The 20,331-nt window shown below is 45.2% G+C and overlaps 2 protein-coding genes across 2 annotated transcripts in view; both read left to right on the forward strand.

Annotated features, from left to right (window-relative positions):
• Positions 1 to 20,331, forward strand: part of LOC311322613 (uncharacterized protein) — a gene marked incomplete at both ends in the record, with an annotated part of 201,709 nt that overhangs the window by 169,303 nt on the left and 12,075 nt on the right. Inside the window, one exon of the mRNA XM_084454697.1 lies at positions 15,749 to 15,922. Within this exon, the coding sequence (XP_084310823.1) occupies positions 15,749 to 15,922 (174 nt within the window). The remainder of the gene's footprint in view (positions 1 to 15,748; positions 15,923 to 20,331) is intronic.
• Positions 7,574 to 13,525, forward strand: LOC311322328 (NLR family CARD domain-containing protein 3-like; the record flags this gene model as incomplete). Its single annotated transcript, XM_084454398.1, has 5 exons — positions 7,574 to 7,623; positions 8,380 to 8,516; positions 8,643 to 8,735; positions 8,860 to 10,819; positions 13,324 to 13,525. The coding sequence occupies 5 exons, from the start codon at positions 7,574 to 7,576 to the stop codon at positions 13,523 to 13,525; spliced, it is 2,442 nt and encodes an 813-aa protein (XP_084310524.1).

Consider the following 20,331-nt stretch of genomic DNA (forward strand, 5'->3'; position numbering starts at 1 on the left):
AGGCTATCTTAAAATGAAAGCGAAACTAGGCTTCACTTACACTAAACACGTTTACCCCGTTACTTGCAAACAATTTGAAAATATCAATTTATTATGTTAGGGATATCTGACACATAGACGTGGCCTTTACAAAATATATTATTTTTAGGGGGCTACATATTTTAAAGTGATGAATATGCCTAGTGGCAGCGCTGCGCTTATGCCCGTCTGAATCGGTCTCATGATGGTTCTCAAACTTGCTACACAGACTTGACGTGAGATTTTGTTGCAGTCTCCGCTCACGTCCAAATTGATACATGCCGATCTTGTCTTGAAAATGACCGTACGCCCAGTTTTCTGTTGTACGATCGCTTAGTACATGAGGGCCAATGTGCTTTACTGAAAGGGGGAGGGGATGCTGTGGCCGGCGTTGGCTCAGTGTAAGAGCGCACACACGATAGGCGTAGGGGGACAAGCCCACATTGGGGCACGTTTATTGGTCAGGCAGGAACAGGTCAGTCAGACAGGCGTGGGGTTCAGGCAGGAACAGGTCAGTCAGACAGGCGTGGGGTTCAGGCAGGAACGTGGTAGTCAGACAGGCGTGGGGTTCAGGCAGGAACGTGGTAGTCAGACAGGCGTGGGGTTCAGGGAGGAACAGGTCAGTCAGACAGGCGTGGGGTTCAGGCAGGAACGTGGTAGTCAGACAGGCGTGGGGTTCAGGCAGGAACGTGGCAGTCAGACAGGCGTGGGGTTCAGGCAGGAACAGGTCAGTCAGACAGGCGTGGGGTTCAGGCAGGAACAGGTCAGTCAGACAGGCATGGTGTTCAGGCAGGAACGTGGTAGTCAGACAGGCGTGGGGGTCAGGCAGGAACAGGTCAGTCAGACAGGCGTGGGGGTCAGGCAGGAACAGGTCAGTCAGACAGGCGTGGGGTTCAGGCAGGAACGTGGTAGTCAGACAGGCGTGGGGTTCAGGCAGGAACGTGGTTCTCCAGGCAAGGTTCAGGCAGGAACGGGTTCTCCAGGCAAGGTTCAGGCAGGAACGTGGTTCTCCAGGGAAGGTTCAGGCAGTGGCAGGGGGGTCAGACAAGGACAAAGGAAAACAAAAAGGGTGAGGTAGGGTTTGGATGACTGCAGGTTAGGTTAAAGCTAGAGACGTGATGCCCACTAGGTTGGTCTGACTGCTGAGTAGCCCGGCTTCTTAACCTGGCTGAGATGGGCTGATTGGTGACGTCAGGCAGGTGTGGAGTGGGACCACGCCCGGCTCGTGGCTGAGACTGGTGAGAGCGCAGTTCCCGCTGCGCCCTCTGGGACGTACCAGGAGAATCTGAGTCAGGGTCAGAGGGCGTGGTAGCGGGACGAAGGCGGGGCTGGCGAGGCAGGGGCGTGACAACAGGTCGTTTTGAGTGATATTGTAATGCCGTCTGGTTATAATAGAATATCATTACTGGAGCTGTTTAATCCAAAAAGGCGCAATGCTTCCTGCAGTTGGGTTGGATGGAGGTGCTGGTTCTGGGAGGAGCAACATTCTGTCTGGTGATATTGTAGGAATGGAGCAGAAGACCACTGCAGTGAAGATTAGGCCTACACAACTTTCCCATGACAGTGCTTTGCAGAAATTATAATTCTTTGGTGAATTATAAAAGGAAAATAGAAACTTAAATCAATCAATCAATCTTTATTTATATAGCACAAGTCATACACAAAGTGCAACTCCAAGTGCTGAACCTAAAAAAGCAGGAAAAGAAAACGGACACAATACATATATATATATAAATGAAATAAAAAGGCAATACACCAAGAGACTACAAGTGCAGGTTGAGAGAACACACTAGGTAAAAGCCAGGGTAAAAAGGTGTGTTTTAAGTTTACTTTTAAAAGTATCTACACTCTCTGCCCCCATCAGGTCCTCCGGCAGGTCGTTCCATAGGCGCGGCCCGTAGTGGCTAAAGACAGAGAACAAGGGAGGTGGGCATACGACCCACCCCTACATACTCCAGAGGGAAGCAAAAAAACAGTAATCACCCGGGGGCCAGATAAGTGAGCTGTAAACATTCTTCCCTGACCCCTCTCAACAAGGCGATGGAGCAAGCTCCTGGAGTATGTTTGTCTACCGGCTAAGAACATTTATAAAGCAATAAATTACATTAAATTACATTTTCAGAGTAAGAAAGGCTAAAAACATCATAAGAGAGACATGGCAAACACTGGTGTATGTCTGTGTGTGTGAGAATGTGCCTGGGTCCAGGTAGAGGCAGGGTTTGGGGTAGGGATGGGGTAGGAAAAGGATACGGACCCGGGTTAGGGTGAAGGGAAGGGGATCTGAGCCCAGGACTGGTGTGTGTGTATGTCTGTGTGTGTGTGAGTGTGCCTGGGCCCAGATAGAGGCAGGGGTTGGGATAGGGAGGGGGTAGGAAAAGGATACGGACCCGGGTTAAGGTGAGGGGAAGGGGATCTGAGACCAGGACTGGTGTATGTCTGTGTGTGTGTGAGTGTGCCTGGGTCCAGGTAGAGGCAGGGGTCAGGGGTAGGGTGGGGGACTTCTGTTGACTTTCGTGGTCTTTTATCATTATTGACCTTATTAAGCTCTGCATTGTGTTTTGATTACAATAAAAGATTCTCCAATCTCAGAAAATACCACACAGTCCAGTGTCCCTTTTCAGGTGTATTCCAAATGAGTCTGTCCAACACAGGATTTGAGCGACAATCAAAAGCTGTTTATTACAGAAAGTTTGACATACAAAAGACGATGGCATCTAGTCTAATGTACAGCTGACCTGTCTGTATGCTGTCTGGACTCAAATCAAAGCATCTGAGCTCGAGCACGGTTCTTATGGTTCGGGGGCGTTCCACCCCCCTTCTTCCCCGATCAGACGGGTCTGGTCTGGTCTGGTCTGGTCTGGTCTGGTCTGGTCTGGTCTGGTCTCATGTGGCTTCTGGCCCTGCAAGGTCAAGATAAGGTACACCGCCTCGGCGCTAACCACAACAATTGCTGTTTGGCACAGAATGTACCAGCCGTAAGAATGACATCTCATAAGTCTATGGAAGAGAGACACCGTTTCTTACAGAAAACTCCAGCCGACAGCCATACTCAGAAGTCAATCATCATAGTTTAGAAATAGCTAACAGGATCAGATTAAACCAACATTTCTCTGAAAATACAGCTATTTTCCTCACTTCATTCACAAGTCATACAAACATCACAAACATCAAGTCATATAATAACACAATAGCCCCTATATGCACAATGCTACAATACAAGGCCTCTGGACAAGTTATTCAGTACACAGGTGTTTGATCAAAGGAAGATGATGTTATTGTGAGAAGTAGGCTGTTTTCAAGAATAAATACATTACATAAAACTTTATTGGTACTGCAGGTTTACATCTGTATTGACCCAGATACAACATGACATAAAATGAAGACATACTTATAAAACGGGGAGGTTCTAAAATATTAATAATATCATTAGGTGACATTGGCTGCAACCTGGACCTACACACCTCCAGAGTCCTGAAGCGCGGGCAAGAAAGATTGTGTCCGACCCCTCCCAGTACTGGAAATGTAGTGATCGAGCTACAAGACAAAGGGGGAAATTATGAAAGTGATTAGTAAGAATAAAACAGCACCAATGACATCATTAGCGGTAGACCTACAGCATATTGAATGTAGTTTGAGTGAGAGAGAATAAGCAGGAGAAACCCTCTGACTTCTAACCAACGTAACGCTGCTTAAATACAACACAGCAGCACTCACAACACTTCTGGTAGCTTAGGCTCTCACTCCAGAAACCTTGCAGGGCAGTTTAATGCCAAGGAAGGGTCGATTATTATGGTTGAATTGAGTGCGCTGTGCAGGTTACTGCCACAGGACGTTACCAAAAGCAGGTGCAATAACAATATGTTAAATAATAATGTTATATAATAACAGTAACATTATCAGAGATATTCACGTGGGCTGGACCAGAGCTCTTAGACACGGGTATTTCTCAGCTCCAGCTCTGATCAGCAGTGATGTAAACACCAACCCCGGGTAGACACGCTGATTTACACCCCTTGTCCTGAGCGGTGATGACCTGCGTTGTTGTTGCATGTGTCCTTGTCCAGATGAGCAGCTTTTGCCTCCTGCTACTTTGTAGATTGCAAGTGACCGTTTTGTTCATTTAATCACATGTGGGCTGATGTCATCATGTGTAGGCTTGTATGGGGTGAAGTTACTTTCATATGGGCGTCTTTTTCATGGTTCATATTGATTTACATTTTCACTCCAACAAACACAGCAGTTCCAGCTGATAATACTCTGGTGATGTCTCTGTGTCTTTGACAGGATCAAACAGCAGAGACCAGCCTCACCTGGACCCAGCTGTGTGTCCATGAAGAGTGACAGGTCTATGGGTCTTCCTCCCACGTTCAGTGATGGAAAGAACCCTGATGAGAAAAGGTAAATATGAACCACTGATGTTATTTAATGAAGGTGACATGTTAGTTATTCACTAAAGTGAAGTTAACAGGAAGATTTACATCAAACTCTTGAGTCATGTTTATCATAGAAATGAAGTGTGACAGATCTAGGGTGCAACCAATCCCTTTCAGAGAAAGAGTATAGCAGCTTATAATGTCATAAACTACCAATGATGTAATACTGTAGCTACCAATATTGTAATAATTTTAGCATTTGTAACGTACTAAAATGATCAGCTGTCACGTCAGTAACACTCTTACTGATAAATCTAATCTATCTATCTATCTATCTATCTATCTGTCTCTGTCTTTCTGTCTGTCAGTGTCTATCTCTTTATCTTTTTATATACGGATCCATCTATATATCTGTCTATCTATCTATTTACGGATCTATATCTGTCTACAGCAGTGGTTCTTAACCTTGTTGGAGGTACTGAACCCCAACAGTTTCATATGCGCATTCACCGAACCCTTCTTAATTGGAGAAATAAAATATGATTTTTTCAAATTCAAAACATAGGTATATATTTTACTGATGCACAAAATGAACCGTGCATCAACATCACTGTGTTCAAAGAACAAAACCATCAAAACATGATTTTCACACAAAAACATAATAATGAATATTTACTGCAAATCAGTGTGACTTCTGCTGTTGCCTTTCAGAGACCAGTTCAGAAATGTGCAGCTTCACCATGGCAAGTGCCACTCTCATGTCATTTTCGCAACAAAGTCTGTTCCTTTCACAATCACACGACGTACCATGACGACAGTCACAAGTCGACTACTGAGCGCACCAAATTCCCTGCAGCACAGATAGGTCAAGCGATGTAGCGTGGTCACCTGCAGCCAATGATGGCCAAGCGGGGCGTGTCATCACGAATCATATGAGTCGGGTGTGTGTCTTGACCTCCGCCGAACCCCTGAGACTGACTCACCGAACCCCTGGGGTTCGATCGAACCCAGGTTAAGAACCACTGGTCTACAGTATCTGTCTGTCTGTCTGTCTGTCTGTCTGTATATCTGTCTATCTATCTATTTACGGATCTATCTATCCATCCATCCCTCTATCCATCCATCCATCACTCTCTCTCTCTCTCTGTATGTCTCTAAATCTGTTTCTGTGTGATTCCTTGTGTCTCTCTCTCTCAGAGCTGTTCAGCTGACTATACACCAAACCTGACTTCTGAATCCTAGCCCCATCTCTAGCAGCACACACACACACACACACACACACACACACACACACACACACACACACACACACACACCACGAGATGGCCCTTGATAGAGATATTCATAAATCCTTTTCACATGAGTCCAAAACCCCACCAACACCCACTAACGTGTGTTTAGTCTTCAGTGGTAAAGGGAACACTCATCATTCAGTCTCATGTCTGCTGACTCTGCAGTAGACACGGGTATTTCTCAGCTCCAGCTCTGATCAGCAGTGATGTAAACACCAACCCCGGGTAGACACGCTGATTTACACCCCTTGTCCTGAGCGGTGATGATGCGCGTTGTTGTTGCATGTGTCCTTGTCCAGATGAGCAGCTTTTGCCTCCTGCTACTTTGTAGATTGCAAGTGACCGTTTTGTTCATTTAATTACGTGTGGGCTGATGTCATCATGTGTAGGCTTGTATGGGGTGAAGTTACTTTCATATGGGCGTCTTTTTCATGGTTCATATTGATTTACATTTTCACTCCAACAATCACAGCAGTTCCAGCTGATAATACTCTGGTGATGTCTCTGTGTCTTTGACAGGATCAAACAGCAGAGACCAGCCTCACCTGGACCCAGCTGTGTGTCCATGAAGAGTGACAGGTCTATGCCTCTTCCTCCCACCTTCAGTGATGGAAAGAACCCTGATGAGAAAAGGTAAATATGAACCACTGATGTTATTTAATAAAGGTGACATGTTAGTTATTCACTAAAGTGAAGTTAACAGGAAGATTTACATCAAACTCTTGAGTCATGTTTATCATAAAAATGAAGTGTGACAGATCTAGGGTGCAACCAATCCCTTTCAGAGAAAGAGTATAGCAGCTAATAATGTCATAAACTACCAATGATGTAATACTGTAGCTACCAATACTGTAATAATTTTAGCATTTGTAACGTACTAAAATGATCAGCTGTCACGTCAGTAACACTCTTACTGATAAATCTAATCTATCTATCTATCGATCTATCTATCTGTCTCTGTCTATCTGTCTGTCAGTGTCTATCTCTATATCTTTCTATATACGGATCCATCTATATATCTGTCTATCTATCTATTTACGGATCTATATCTGTCTACAGTATCTGTCTGTCTGTCTGTCTGTATATCTGTCTATCTATCTATTTACGGATCTATCTATCCATCCATCCCTCTATCCATCCATCCATCCATCCATCACTCTCTCTCTCTCTGTATGTCTCTAAATCTGTTTCTGTGTGACTCCTTGTGTCTCTCTCTCTCAGAGCTGTTCAGCTGACTATACACCAAACCTGACTTCTGAATCCTAGCCCCATCTCTAGCAGCACACACGCACACACACACACACACACACACACACACACACACACACACACACCACGAGATGGCCCTTGATAGAGATATTCATAAATCCTTTTTACATGAGTCCAAAACCCCACCAACACCCACTAACGTGTGTTTAGTCTTCAGTGGTGAAGGGAACACTCATCATTCAGTCTCATGTCTGCTGACTCTGCAGTAGACACGCGTATTTCTCAGCTCCAGCTCTGATCAGCAGTGATGTAAACACCAACCCCGGGTAGACACGCTGATTTACACCTCTTCTCCTGAGCGGTGATGACCTGCGTTGTTGCATGTGTCCTTGTCCAGATGAGCAGCTTTTGCCTCCTGCTACTTTGTAGATTGCAAGTGACCGTTTTGTTCATTTAATTACGTGTGGGCTGATGTCATCATGTGTAGGCTTGTATGGGGTGAAGTTACTTTCATATGGGCGTCTTTTTCATGGTTCATATTGATTTACATTTCCACTCCAACAAACACAGCAGTTCCAGCTGATAATACTCTGGTGATGTCTCTGTGTCTTTGACAGGATCAAACAGCAGAGACCAGCCTCACCTGGACCCAGCTGTGTGTCCATGAAGAGTGACTGGTCTATGGATCCACCTCCCATGATGAGTGATGGAAAGACCCTCGATGAGAAAAGGTGAATAATTATGAACCACTGATGTTATTAAATAAAGGTGACATGTTAGTTATTCACTAAAGTGAAGTTAACAGGAAGATTTACATCAAACTCTTGAGTCATGTTTATCATAAAAATGAAGTGTGACAGATCTAGGGTGCAACCAATCCCTTTCAGAGAAAGAGTATAGCAGCTAATAATGTCATAAACTACCAATGATGTAATACTGTAGCTACCAATATTGTAATAATTTTAGCATTTGTAACGTACTAAAATGATCAGCTGTCACGTCAGTAACACTCTTACTGATAAATCTAATCTATCTATCTATCTATCTATCTATCTATCTATCTATCTATCTATCTATCTATCTATCTATCTATCTATCTATCTATCTATCTATCTATCTATCTATCTCTGTGTGAGTCCTTCCCTCTCTCTTTCTCTTCATCTTTCTCTCTCTCTATGTCTTGAAATCTATCCCTGTGTGACTCCATATAAACATTTTCATTCATTCATTTCCATTCATTCAGTCCTTCATTCCATGTGTGTCTCTCTTAAAGCTAAATCTGAATTCTAAATTCTAGTCCTACATCTAGAAACACACACACACACACACACACACACACACACACACACACACCACTATTTGGTCCTTGATAGAGACAGTCTTAAATCTATTTTACATTATCCCAAAAACCCGCCAACACCCTCTTACCCTGGTGTTTCTACTGTATGAAACATCTCTTAACACACATGGTTCCTCTGTCCCTGCAGTGAGGGGAGCAGGGCAGCCCTGACTGAGGATCAGTCCAGGTGTGCTGTGTGTGAGCAGATGCTGAGGGACCCAGTCCTCACCTCCTGTGGACACAGGTTCTGCAGAGCCTGCATCACTTCCTACTGGCAGCAGCCTGGTCCATCAGCAGACCACGCCTGCCCCCAGTGTAGAGAGAGACCCAGAACACCACCTGGTCCATCAGCAGACCACGCCTGCCCCCAGTGTAGAGAGAGACCCAGAACACCACCTGGTCCATCAGCAGACCACGCCTGCCCCCAGTTTAGAGAGAGACCCAGAACACCACCTGTACTGCAGCCACCCAGAGAGCAGTACGTTCAGAGAAGTGATGAAACAAGTAAGAGATTCACTTGGTTATCTGTTCTCTAACATGATTTAGATCCTCTCACCATCTGTAGAGCTTTGCCATGAATGTTTGTATTCCTATCAATCTAATTTCCATACTTCCTGTCTCTCCTTAGTTGTTAGAGGTCTCCAAAGAGCCGTAGAGGATCATAAAGCCACTTTGAAGAGGAGGTTTGAACATGTGATTGAAGGAATCATAAAAACAGGGAATGCAACCCTCCTCAACAGCATCTACACTGAGCTCTACATCACAGAGGGAGAGAGTCAAGGGGTTAATAATGAACATGAGGTTTGGCAACTTGAGAGAGCATCCAGGAAACAAACCACATATGACACACCCATCAACTACAATGACATCTTCAAACCCCTGCCTGGTCAAGAGAGACCCATCACACCCCTGCCTGGTCAAGAGAGAACCATCAAACCCTTGCCTGGTCAAGAGAGACCCATCAGAACTGTGCTGACTGTGGGCGTCCCTGGTATAGGAAAAACCGTCTGTGTGCAGAAGTCAATCTTAGATTGGGCTGACGGAAAGGCAAATCAAGATGTGGATGTCATGTTTGTGCTTCCTTTCCGGGAGCTGAATTTGATTAGACATGTCCGGTATAGCTTACTCCAACTGCTGAATGTTTTCCACCCAGAACTACACATGGAAGATGCAGAGGAACTTGCTGTCTCTAAAGCCACGTTCATCTTTGATGGTCTGGATGAGAGCCGACTGCCCCTAGACTTCAGAAAGAACCAGACCTGCTGTCATGTCACAGAGTCAACCTCAGTGGATGTGCTGCTGACCAACCTCATCCAGGGGAATCTGCTTCCATCTGCTCTCCTCTGGATAACCTCCCGACCTGCAGCAGCCAATCAGATCCCTTCTGAGTGTGTTGACCGGGTGACAGAGGTACGAGGGTTCAATGACGCACAGAAGGAGGAGTACTTCATGAAGAGAATCAGTGATGAGAACCTGGCCAGAAGAATCATCTCACACATCAAGACATCAAGAAGCCTCTACATCATGTGCCACCTGCCAGTCTTCTCTTGGATTTCTTCCACAGTCCTTGAGCACATGCTGAGTACAGAGAAGCAAGGAGAGATGCCCAAGACCTTGACTGAGATGTACACACACTTCCTGCTCATTCAGACGAAGCTGAAGAACCAGAAGTATCAAGGGGAAATCAAGACCGACCAGGAGGAGCTCTTGAGGGCCGACAGGGAAGTTCTCCTGAAGCTGGCAAAGCTGGCGTTTGACCATCTGGAGAAGGGCAACCTCATGTTCTATGAAGAAGACCTGAAAGAGTGTGGCCTCGATGTCCAAGAGGCAGCAGTGTTCTCAGGAGTTTGCACAGCAATCTTCAAAGAAGAGTCAGTGCTTTTTCAGAGGGCAGTCTACTGCTTTGTGCATCTGAGCATTCAGGAGTTTTTCTCAGCGGTCTACATGTACCATTGTTACGCAACCAAGAACATGGAGGCACTGGAGCCCTTCCTTGATGCTGATCTGTGGAGGAGGAGGAGTGAGGAGCTGTCTCTGAATGAGCGGAACATGGAGGTACTGGAGCACTTCTTTCAGGATGAGGAGTCTCCGGATGAGGAGCCTCTGGATGAGCTGTCTCTGAATGAGCTGCTGAAGGGGGCGGTACGCAAAGCTTTGCAGAGTGAGAACGGACACCTGGACCTTTTTGTCCGCTTCCTCCACGGCCTCTCTCTGGAGTCCAATCAGAGACTCTTACGAGGCCTGCTGCCTCAGATTGAGAGGAGTCCAGAGAGCATCCAGGAAACAAGCAGATTCCTCAAGAACAGGGGGGATGAGGAGGAATTGCAGAACATCTCCCCAGAGAGGTGCATCAATCTCTTCCACTGCTTGATGGAGATGAATGACCATTCAGTTCAGCAGGAGATCCAAACTTACATGCAGAAGAAGACATCAAGTCAATCCCTGACTCCAATTCAGTGCACAGCGCTGGCCTACATGCTGCAGATGTCAGAGGAGGTTCTGGATGAGCTTGACCTGAACAAATACAACACATCACAGGAGGGGCGGAGGAGACTGATCCCAGCTGTGCAGGTCTGCAGAAAGGCTATGTAAGTATTCATCTTTCTATACAATTTGATCAATCTATTTAACCTTGTCTGTCCCTTTGACCCAGAGGTATCTTCTGGAAGTTCCCTGTGTTACTAAAACCCCTTACCCCTTACTAAAACAGTTCCCTGTGTTACTAAACCCCCTTACCCCTTACTAAAACTGTTCCCTGTGTTACTAAAACCTCTTACCCCTTACTAAAACAGTTCCCTGTGTTACTAAACCCCCTTACCCCTTACTAAAACAGTTCCCTGTGTTACTAAAACCTCTTACCCATTACTAAAACAGTTCCCTGAGTTACTAAACCTCCTCACCCCTTACTAAAACAGTTCCTGTGTTACTAAAACCCCTTACCCCTTACTAAAACAGTTCCCTGTGTTACTAAAACCCCTTACCCCTTACTAAAACAGTTCCCTGTGTTATTAAAACCCCTTACCCTTTACTAAAAAAGTTCCCTGTTACTAAAACCCCTTACCCCTTACTAAAACAGTTCCCTGTGTTACTAAAACCCCTTACCCCTTACTAAAACAGTTCCCTGTGTTGCTAAACCCCTTACCCCTTACTGAAACAGTTCCCTGAGTTACTAAAACCCCTTACCCCTTACTAAAACAGTTCTCTGTGTTACTAAACCCCCTTAGCCCTTACTAAAACAGTTCCCTGTGTTACTAAACCCCCTTACCCCTTACTAAAACAGTTCCCTGTGTTACTAAAACTAAACGTTCTTTGTCCCTCATCCATCTACAATACTTTGTATTGTTTTAACAACGCCCCCTAGCTGTTATAAAATCACTTTAACACACGGCCTTGAGTGGTTTATTGCTTAAATATATAGAAGTATCAGACTCAAAATATATCCCAGCTACTGATGAGCCCCAAAAAATGCTCATTTAAGTTCTGTTATCATCCAAGGTTTTTTGGTTGAGTTGCCTACACAGCTTGAATGTTTACTCCCTGTCTAAAGCAGCGCTTATCTTGTTAGCTGACACTATGTGGACTTCACCGTGTCAGCATCTGGGAGAGCTGTGTGGTAGTTTCTCAGTGCTCTCGTGTTCTCCCGTGCTCTGGGAGAGCTGTGTGGTAGTTTCTCAGTGCTCTCGTGTTCTCCCGTGCTCTGGGAGAGCTGTGTGGTAGTTTCTCAGTGCTCTCGTGTTCTCCCGTGCTCTGGGAGAGCTGTGTGGTAGTTTCTCAGTGCTCTCGTGTTCTCCCGTGCTCTGGGAGAGCTGTGTGGTAGTTTCTCAGTGCTCTCGTGTTCTCCCGTGCTCTGGGAGAGCTGTGTGTTAGTTTCTCAGTGCTCTCGTGTTCTCCCGTGCTCTGCTGCTCTGTTGTTGTGTGTGATCACGCGTGCACCTCGCTCTGCACGAATGCTCTTTACTGAGCTCTGTGTGTCTCCCCTATATGTTATGTGTAATGAGTTTTATTCAGTGAGGCATTCTTATGCCCATCTATTCTCTGATCTTCTAAAATAGATTTTTGGTCTTTAACTGGTCAGAACCAGCTGGAGCTGACCCCCCTATAACTTTTAAAAACTGCTACCTCAGCGCTTGGCATGTTTCCACCTCCTCACATTGCACCATACATACATCCAGTGAGGAGTAACACGTTAGAAAGTACCCGTGCGCAATGCATCAACAATCCCTCGCCTACACGGCTGGCAGCTCTGTCTATGGCTCTGACAACGGGAGCTCTCTGCCATGGAAACACCGACACTATTTCTCCCTCCTCAAGATCAAGGACTAAATACTGGTCAAGTGTAATCTATGTATAGAGGCCCATAAGGTGTGAACATGAATCAGTTATTCTGAAAGCACAAATGCCATGGAAACAGGTATTTTTCCTACCCTCATTCCTCGTTATTATTCTGGAAAAGGTGCAAATGCAGTCACCTCTGTTGTGGTGCAGCAAACTAGCCCAAACTAGCCTACTCCTGATTTCTCTAAATCGTATGCTACCAACGGATACATCACCTAGAAGCAGCGTCAGTTATCGATTCATATCATTGTGGATGGCCACAAGTTAAAAATGCCCTTTTTTGCAACATAGGACTTTAATTTCACTTTTAATTTCATTTAGGCTCCTACACATGATTGAAAAGTGATCAGTAGTGACTATATTCTGTATTGGTCCATGTAGCCTACAGCATGCAGCGGGCTGAGAGCTGACTGTTCTATCATCTTCTAGGCCTGTTCATCAACAGTGAGCTTAAAACCTGTAATTTTAGCTATGTTTTCATTTCCCCCATATCAAAATATAACATGCTGTATACTGTAGGCTATCAAATTAAACGTTTGAGAAGCTTCTCCTCTTTAGGTTGGCGTATTGGTTTGAAGGCTAGGAATGTTGTAGGTCACTGGCCAGAGATGAGGTAGCCTACGAGTTATTGAAAGCTGGGTACCCTTTATTAAGCCTTAGGCTACATATGACATGTGTATATTATACAAATCATATTATTAAGATAAGAATGTCATTAAGGAACAAAAAGTCATACATGTTTACTTTGTAATTTCAGACTCTCTGGATATGTCCTCAACGAAGCCTCACAAGTGGTGGCCTCATCGCTCAGCTCAAACCCCTCCCACCTGAGAGAGTTAGACCTGAGTAACAATGACCTGCAGGATTCAGGAGTGAAGCTGCTCTCTGCTGGACTGGGGAGTCCACACTGCAAACTGGAGAAACTGAGGTCTGTATCCCTGAGCATATTCACATGTTAAATGATGGGATTTAAATGTCAAAGTAATTGTACATCTCTGTCCTTGAAGAGGGATGTTTTGAGCATCAACATTCAAGTTGAGAAATTATCTTTGGACTACAGTACATACAGTAGAGTTGATAAAATAGGGACTATCATCTCAAAGCATACATACAGACATATACAGACTGTAGGTGGTGGGTGGGTCCTTTATTGAAGGAACAAAGACACAATCAAGATGAAATACAAATGTAAATTGGGTACAAAATATACACAAAATCCCAATACACAAGTGCAAATAAACAAAGTGTATAAAAGTTTATTCCTTAGCATGCCTAGATGTGTAAAACATGCCCAGGTGTACATGATGAAGTATCAGGTAGTAAGTAGGCTATAGCATGTTGGTACTGTAAATGTCCATGTCCTGTCCAAAGAGCCTTAGCACCCTCCAAGCTGACTCAGGTCCATAGTGTCCATCCAATCAGGACGCTGATTGGATGCTGAGTATTCATTAGAGCATGGGTTCCCAAACTCCATCAATGTGGGCCTCCCCTCTGAAAACAATGACACACCCACGCCCCCCCAACCCCCCAAATGTCTCCATTTTGCAAGGCAGCGTCAGCTAGCCCATAACGTTACACAGCTAAGTTAGCTCGGTGGCACCTGCTGCTAGTTAACGTTATGACGTTTTCGCACAATATATTCATGCCTACGGGGGGAGGCTCTCTCTGCACTATCCACACATTTAGTTTAATATTATAGTATCTCTCACATTATTTATTTCAATCTTCTGACCTTTAAAATCAGGTTTCATTCATAAAAACCATATACATTTAAAATATGAATAACTATGTTTTTCCTTCTTTTTTTTCTAACCATCCCTCCGCGCCTCCCCTGACTTTCTTTGGGGCCCCCTGGGGGAGGCCCGCCTCACAGTTTGGGAATGCCTGCATTAGAGGAATTAAAAACCTGCTCATGACAAAAACATATTAGATGCAGCAGCACTCTCTCTCCTAGCTCCAGAATGAGTCACTCTGTTTATAATTCAGTCTGAGAGAGCAAGACAATATGGCTGACATGCCTTTTTTTCACCACTAGTGTAGCAGTGTTTGTCAGAAGGCTGAAGTGAAGAGTGAAGTTACGCCTCTAGTCAGAAAAAATGTTTTGCCTGCCAATGCAAACACGCTTTGTCAATACACTGATTACTGGTGAAGATGTTTGCTAATACTTGTCCTTGTCTCCTCAGCCTGAGAGGATGCAGATTAACAGAGACATGCTGTTCTCTGCTGGCCTCATCGCTCAGCTCAAACTCCTCCCACCTGAGAGAGTTAGACCTGAGTAACAATGACCTGCAGGATTCAGGAGTGAAGCTGCTCTCTGCTGGACTGGGGAGTCCACACTGCAAACTGGAGAAACTGAGGTCTGTATCCCTGAGCATATTCAAATGTTAAATGATGGGATTTAAATGTCTAAGTAATTGTACATCTCTGTCCTTGAAGAGGGATGTTTTGAGCATCAACATTCAAGTTGAGAAATTATCTTTGGACTACAGTTCATACAGTAGAGTTGACAAAATAGGGACTATCATCTCAAAGCTTACATACAGGCATATACAGACTGTAGGTGGTGGGTGGGTCCTTTATTGAAGGAACAAAGACACAATCAAGATGAAATACAAATGTAAATTGGGTACAAAATATACACAAAAACCCAATATACAAGAGTGCAAATAAACAAAGTGTATAAAAGTTTATTCCTTAGCATGCCTAGATGTGTAAAACATGCCCAGGTGTACATGATGAAGTATCAAGTAGTAAGTAGGCTATAGCATGTTGGTAAATGTACATGTCCTGTCCAAAGAGCCTTAGCACCCTCCAAGCTGACTCAGGTCCATAGTGTCCAGCCAATCAGGAAAGGCCTTACATACATTTCTATGGATGCTGAGTATCCATTAGAGGAATTAAAAACCTGCTCATGACTAAAACATATTAGATGCAGCAGCACTCTCTCTCCTAGCTCCAGAATGAGTCAGTCTGTTTATAATTCAGTCTGAGAGAGGAAGACAATATAGCTGACATGCCTCCTTTTCACCACTAGTGTAGCAGTGTTTGTCAGAAGGCTAAAGTGAAGAGTGAAGTTACGCCTTTAGTCAGAAAAAATGTTTTGCCTGCCAATGCATACACGCTTTGTCAATACACTGATTACTGGTGAAAATGTTTGCTAATACTTGTCCTTGTCTCCTCAGCCTGAGTGGATGCAGATTAACAGAGACATGCTGTTCTCTGCTGGCCTCATCGCTCAGCTCAAACTCCTCCCACCTGAGAGAGTTAGACCTGAGTAACAATGACCTGCAGGATTCAGGAGTGAAGCTGCTCTCTGCTGGACTGGGGAGTCCACACTGCAAACTGGAGAAACTGAGGTCTGTATCCCTGAGCATATTCAAATGCTAAATGATGGGATTTAAATGTCTAAGTAATTGTACATCTCTGTCCTTGAAGAGGGATGTTTTGAGCATCAACATTCAACTTGAGAAATTATCTTTGGACTACAGTACATACAGTAGAGTTGACAAAATAGGGACTATCATCTCAAAGCATACATACAGACATATACAGACTGTAGGTGGTGGGTGGGTCCTTTATTGAAGGAACAAAGACACAATCAAGATGAAATACAAATATGGATTAGGTACAAAACAGGGGCTGCTAGGATCCCAAATCATTAGGGCAGGGGTGGCCAACCAGTCAGAGACTAAGAGACACAACAATGACTGTGGTACCACCCAGAGCCACACCATATATACCAGCGTTTCTAAACCTTTCTTTCAGTCACCGCACCCTTCATACGTACTTAAAATCCCAAGGCACCCCAGTCTAAAATAAGAAGAACAACGTTATAGTCCATTAAATACACATTTAAAGTTAATTTATTTAAAATTAATTCATACAACAAGATATTTTCTGACAAAATATATTTTGGACTGGGCTGGGTTAGGCTGGACTGGGTTAGGCTGGGCTGGGTTAGGCTGGGTTAGGCTGGACTGGGCTGGGTTAGGCTGGACTGGACAGGGTTAGGCTGGGCTGGGCTGGGTTAGGCTGGACTGGGCTGGGCTGGGTTAGGCTGGACTGGGTTAGGCTGGACTGGGCTGGGTTAGGCTGGGCTGGACTGGGCTGGACTGGGCTGGACTGGGTTAGGCTGGATTGGGCTGGACTGGGTTAGGCTGGACTGGGCTGGGTTAGGCTGGACTGGACTGGGTTAGGCTGGCCCGGGTTAGGCTGGACTGGACTGGGTTAGGCTGGGCTGAGATGGGCTGGCCAAGGTGAAAGCAGATGGAAGATTGGGGCAGTGTGTTATTTCTTGTCAAGGCTAGCACTCACTCACTCACTCTCTCTCTCACTCTCTCTCTCTCTCTCTCCTCACTCACTCACTCACTCACTCACTCACTCACTCACTCACTCACTCACTCACCCGTGTCTGTCTCTCACTCACTCCCTCACTCTCTCTCTCTCTCTCTCTCTCTCTCTCTCTCTCACTCTCTCTCTCTCTCCCACTCACTCACTCTCTCTACCCATGTCTGTCTCTCACTCACTCACTCACTCACTCACTCACTCACTCACTCACTCACTCACTCTCTCTCTCTACCCATGTCTGTCTCTCACTCACTCACTCACTCACTCACTCACTCACTCACTCACTCACTCACTCACTCACTCACTCACTCACTCACTCTCTCTCTCTACCCATGTCTGTCTCTCACTCACTCACTCACTCACTCACTCACTCACTCACTCACTCACTCACTCACTCACTCTCTCTACCCATGTCTGTCAAGTCAAATCAAATCAAATAAGCTTTATTGGCATGAATGGTAATAAACCGTTGTTGCCAAAGCAGAAGAATAATACACAATTATGTACATATACATACATATGACATACATATACACATTCATTACATAAAATGTTACATTTGCCAATGCAATCCAATGGAGTATTAACCGGAGAGATATGATATATACATTAAAATAATTAAATAAAACTAAATTAAACTAAATTAAATTAAAATAAAACGTAAGAAATATATATGTTACGGTGAATGTGAGAAAACGGGGAATGTGAGCTTTTCCCGGGTTAATGTGCACATTCCCCGACCTCGCGGGAGATGTGAGAAATTGGTTAGTATTTCTCACATCTCCCGTACGGTCGGGGATTGTGCACATTAACCAGGAAATGCTTACAATTCCCGACCTTGCGGTAAATCTAGGAAAGTCCAACCGTATGCAAAACCTCTGCGCAGCCGGGTGGTGGGAGAGGGCTCGTGCGCTTAGAACGAGAGGCGCTTGACATTTTGACCATGGTTTTTGAATACATAGCATCAATTGCATTAATGGAAACATTAAATTGGGTCTAATTATACATGTGTTGAAAGTTAAGATAATTAGCCTACAAGCCGCGAGGCTACGCAACACAATAAGCAAAACAATCTCACTGTTTCACTCGTCCCACTCCTGTTTTTCACTCGCCCCGCACGGCAGGGACAAGAGAAACAATGCACATCTTCTGTTCTCGGCCGTCTTGAATAGAACTGTTACACCACAGAACGAAACTTACAACTAATAGGTTAGTAAAGGACATGAACAAGTTGTTTGTCATCAAAAAATGGAATCTCCATCTTTATTAATTTCTGTGTAAATCTGATCAAACCAAAAAGTGTTTCATTCGTCCCGGTCCTCCCCTACAGTTAATAACAGTCTGTGGTCTACCTTGAACAGTAATATAGCCTATGCTGCACACAATGTAAATAGTATTAGGAGGATACACTGGTGATCAAGTTAACAAACGCAAAAGGAACATTGCAACAACAGGAAGGTGGGAACCTCCAAAGGAACCCTACACGTTAGCTAGCAGAAAGACAGCCGAAAAGACGAAAAATCTCTCCCAGGTGTGCGCCAGTAACGTTAGCCCAACTACCGTGGGTGCCTCTTATGGTGCACGCCCTCTGAGGCGTCACATAAGCCCTCTCCCACCACCCGGCTGCGCAGAAGTTTTGCATACGGTTGCGCTTTCCTAGATTTACCGCAAGGTCGGGAATTGTAAGCATTTCCCGGTTAATGTGCACAATCTCCGACCGTACGGGAGATGTGAGAAATACTAACCAATTTCTCACATCTCCCGCAAGGTCGGGGAATGTGCACATTACCCAGGAGATGTGAGAAACGCACATGTTTCTCCTACATTCCCCGCGAGGTCAGGGAATGTGCGCAATAACCGGGAAAAGCTCACATTCCCTGTTTTCTCACATTGACCGTAACATATATATATACATACACATACATACACACACGCTCTGTATGACCCTGGTGACCTCAGACAGGTGAAGGGGAGGGCTCTGTATGACCCTGGTGACCTCAGACAGGTGAGGGGGAGGGCTCTGTATGACCCTGGTGACCTCAGACAGGTGAGGGGGAGGGCTCTGTATGACCCTGGTGACCTCAGACAGGTGAGGGGGAGGAGCCTGGTGACCTCAGACAGGTGATGGGGAGGGCTCTGTATGAGGCATGTGTGAAGGCGAGGAACGTCGGGGTCTTGCAGGGGGTTGGGTTCCACCAGTGGCAGGGGGTTCTAGATGGGGGGGAGCAGTGTGAGGTTCAGGTGGCGGGTGCTGTATAAGCCCCCCATCCCTAAAAGGACAGGGGTCTTGCAGTGGAGAGTCCTGCCCTGATGACCGAGCGCTTTCTGGCCGGGCTTGACCCCGGGGTGGGGGAGGGGGGCCCATACTGTGGTGAGGTGGAGACGGTGGTTCATGTGTTTTCTGTTTGTCTTGTTCCTCTGTTTGTGCTGTTACAGCCCTCATGTGTGAGGTTGGGGTTTGTGTTTTCTAAGGAACTGTTTGGTGTCTGTTTTCTCCCTAGTGTTTTTGTTTTTGGGGGGACTAAAAAGGTTCGGGGCTAGAGGAAGAACATTTGGGGCGTCAGGTATGAGGCTCCCCCTGCAGAACACTTCTTTAGTCTCAGAGACATTCAGCTCCAAGGAGCTCTCCTCCATCCGGGAGGTCAGGGTGTTGACATACTCAGAGTATGTGGACAGTGACTGCTCCTTCCTTATCCAGACATGCACAATTGTCACTTTTCGATGAAATTTGCTGTTTTGAATCCAAAATAGGTCACCTACGTGATTCGTGCAGATCTGATTTTGGGGAAGGGGTCAAGAGCCTGAAGCGACTTACATAGAAAGATAATAAATCTGTGAGTCTGTGAGTGTGGACATTGGGATTGAGCCAATGGAGCGTGAGAATCTGATACTGTGGATGTATGTTTGGATCTGTATGCGCGGGCATTGTGTTTCTCTCACTGCAAGGTAACCGCAGCAGGGTAACGAGCAAAACCTGCTATGGATTTTCAGAGACTTGGCTGTTCTCATGCAATGAAAGCGGAATGGATTCAATTGGAGATGTGACTCGTCTCTGTATGTGAACTGTTTTATTCTTACCACTGCGTCAGGTAGGAGTAGGATATATGCTAGTAGCTAATTCAGCTCATCAAATAGTTGTGTAACTGGTGGGGCTGCTGCCCTTTTGGTAATTTCCTTTGTAAATGTGAGCAGTATCATTGGTAGCCTACGTTGCATTAAATGGGTTAATAATGTTAAATTGACTGCACTTGTATCCAAAGCACTTTACAATGGCCTCTCATTAAACCATTCATACACACATCCACACACCAATGGCAGTAGCTGCCTTGCAAGATGCTAGCCTGCTCATTGGGAGCAATTTGGGGTTCTTGCGCAAGGACACTTCGACATGTGGACAGGAGGAGCCGGGATTTGATCC

Source organism: Borostomias antarcticus, assembly GCF_949987555.1.
Source record: "Borostomias antarcticus genome assembly, chromosome: 20".
Taxonomy (NCBI): Eukaryota; Metazoa; Chordata; class Actinopteri; order Stomiiformes; family Stomiidae; genus Borostomias; species Borostomias antarcticus.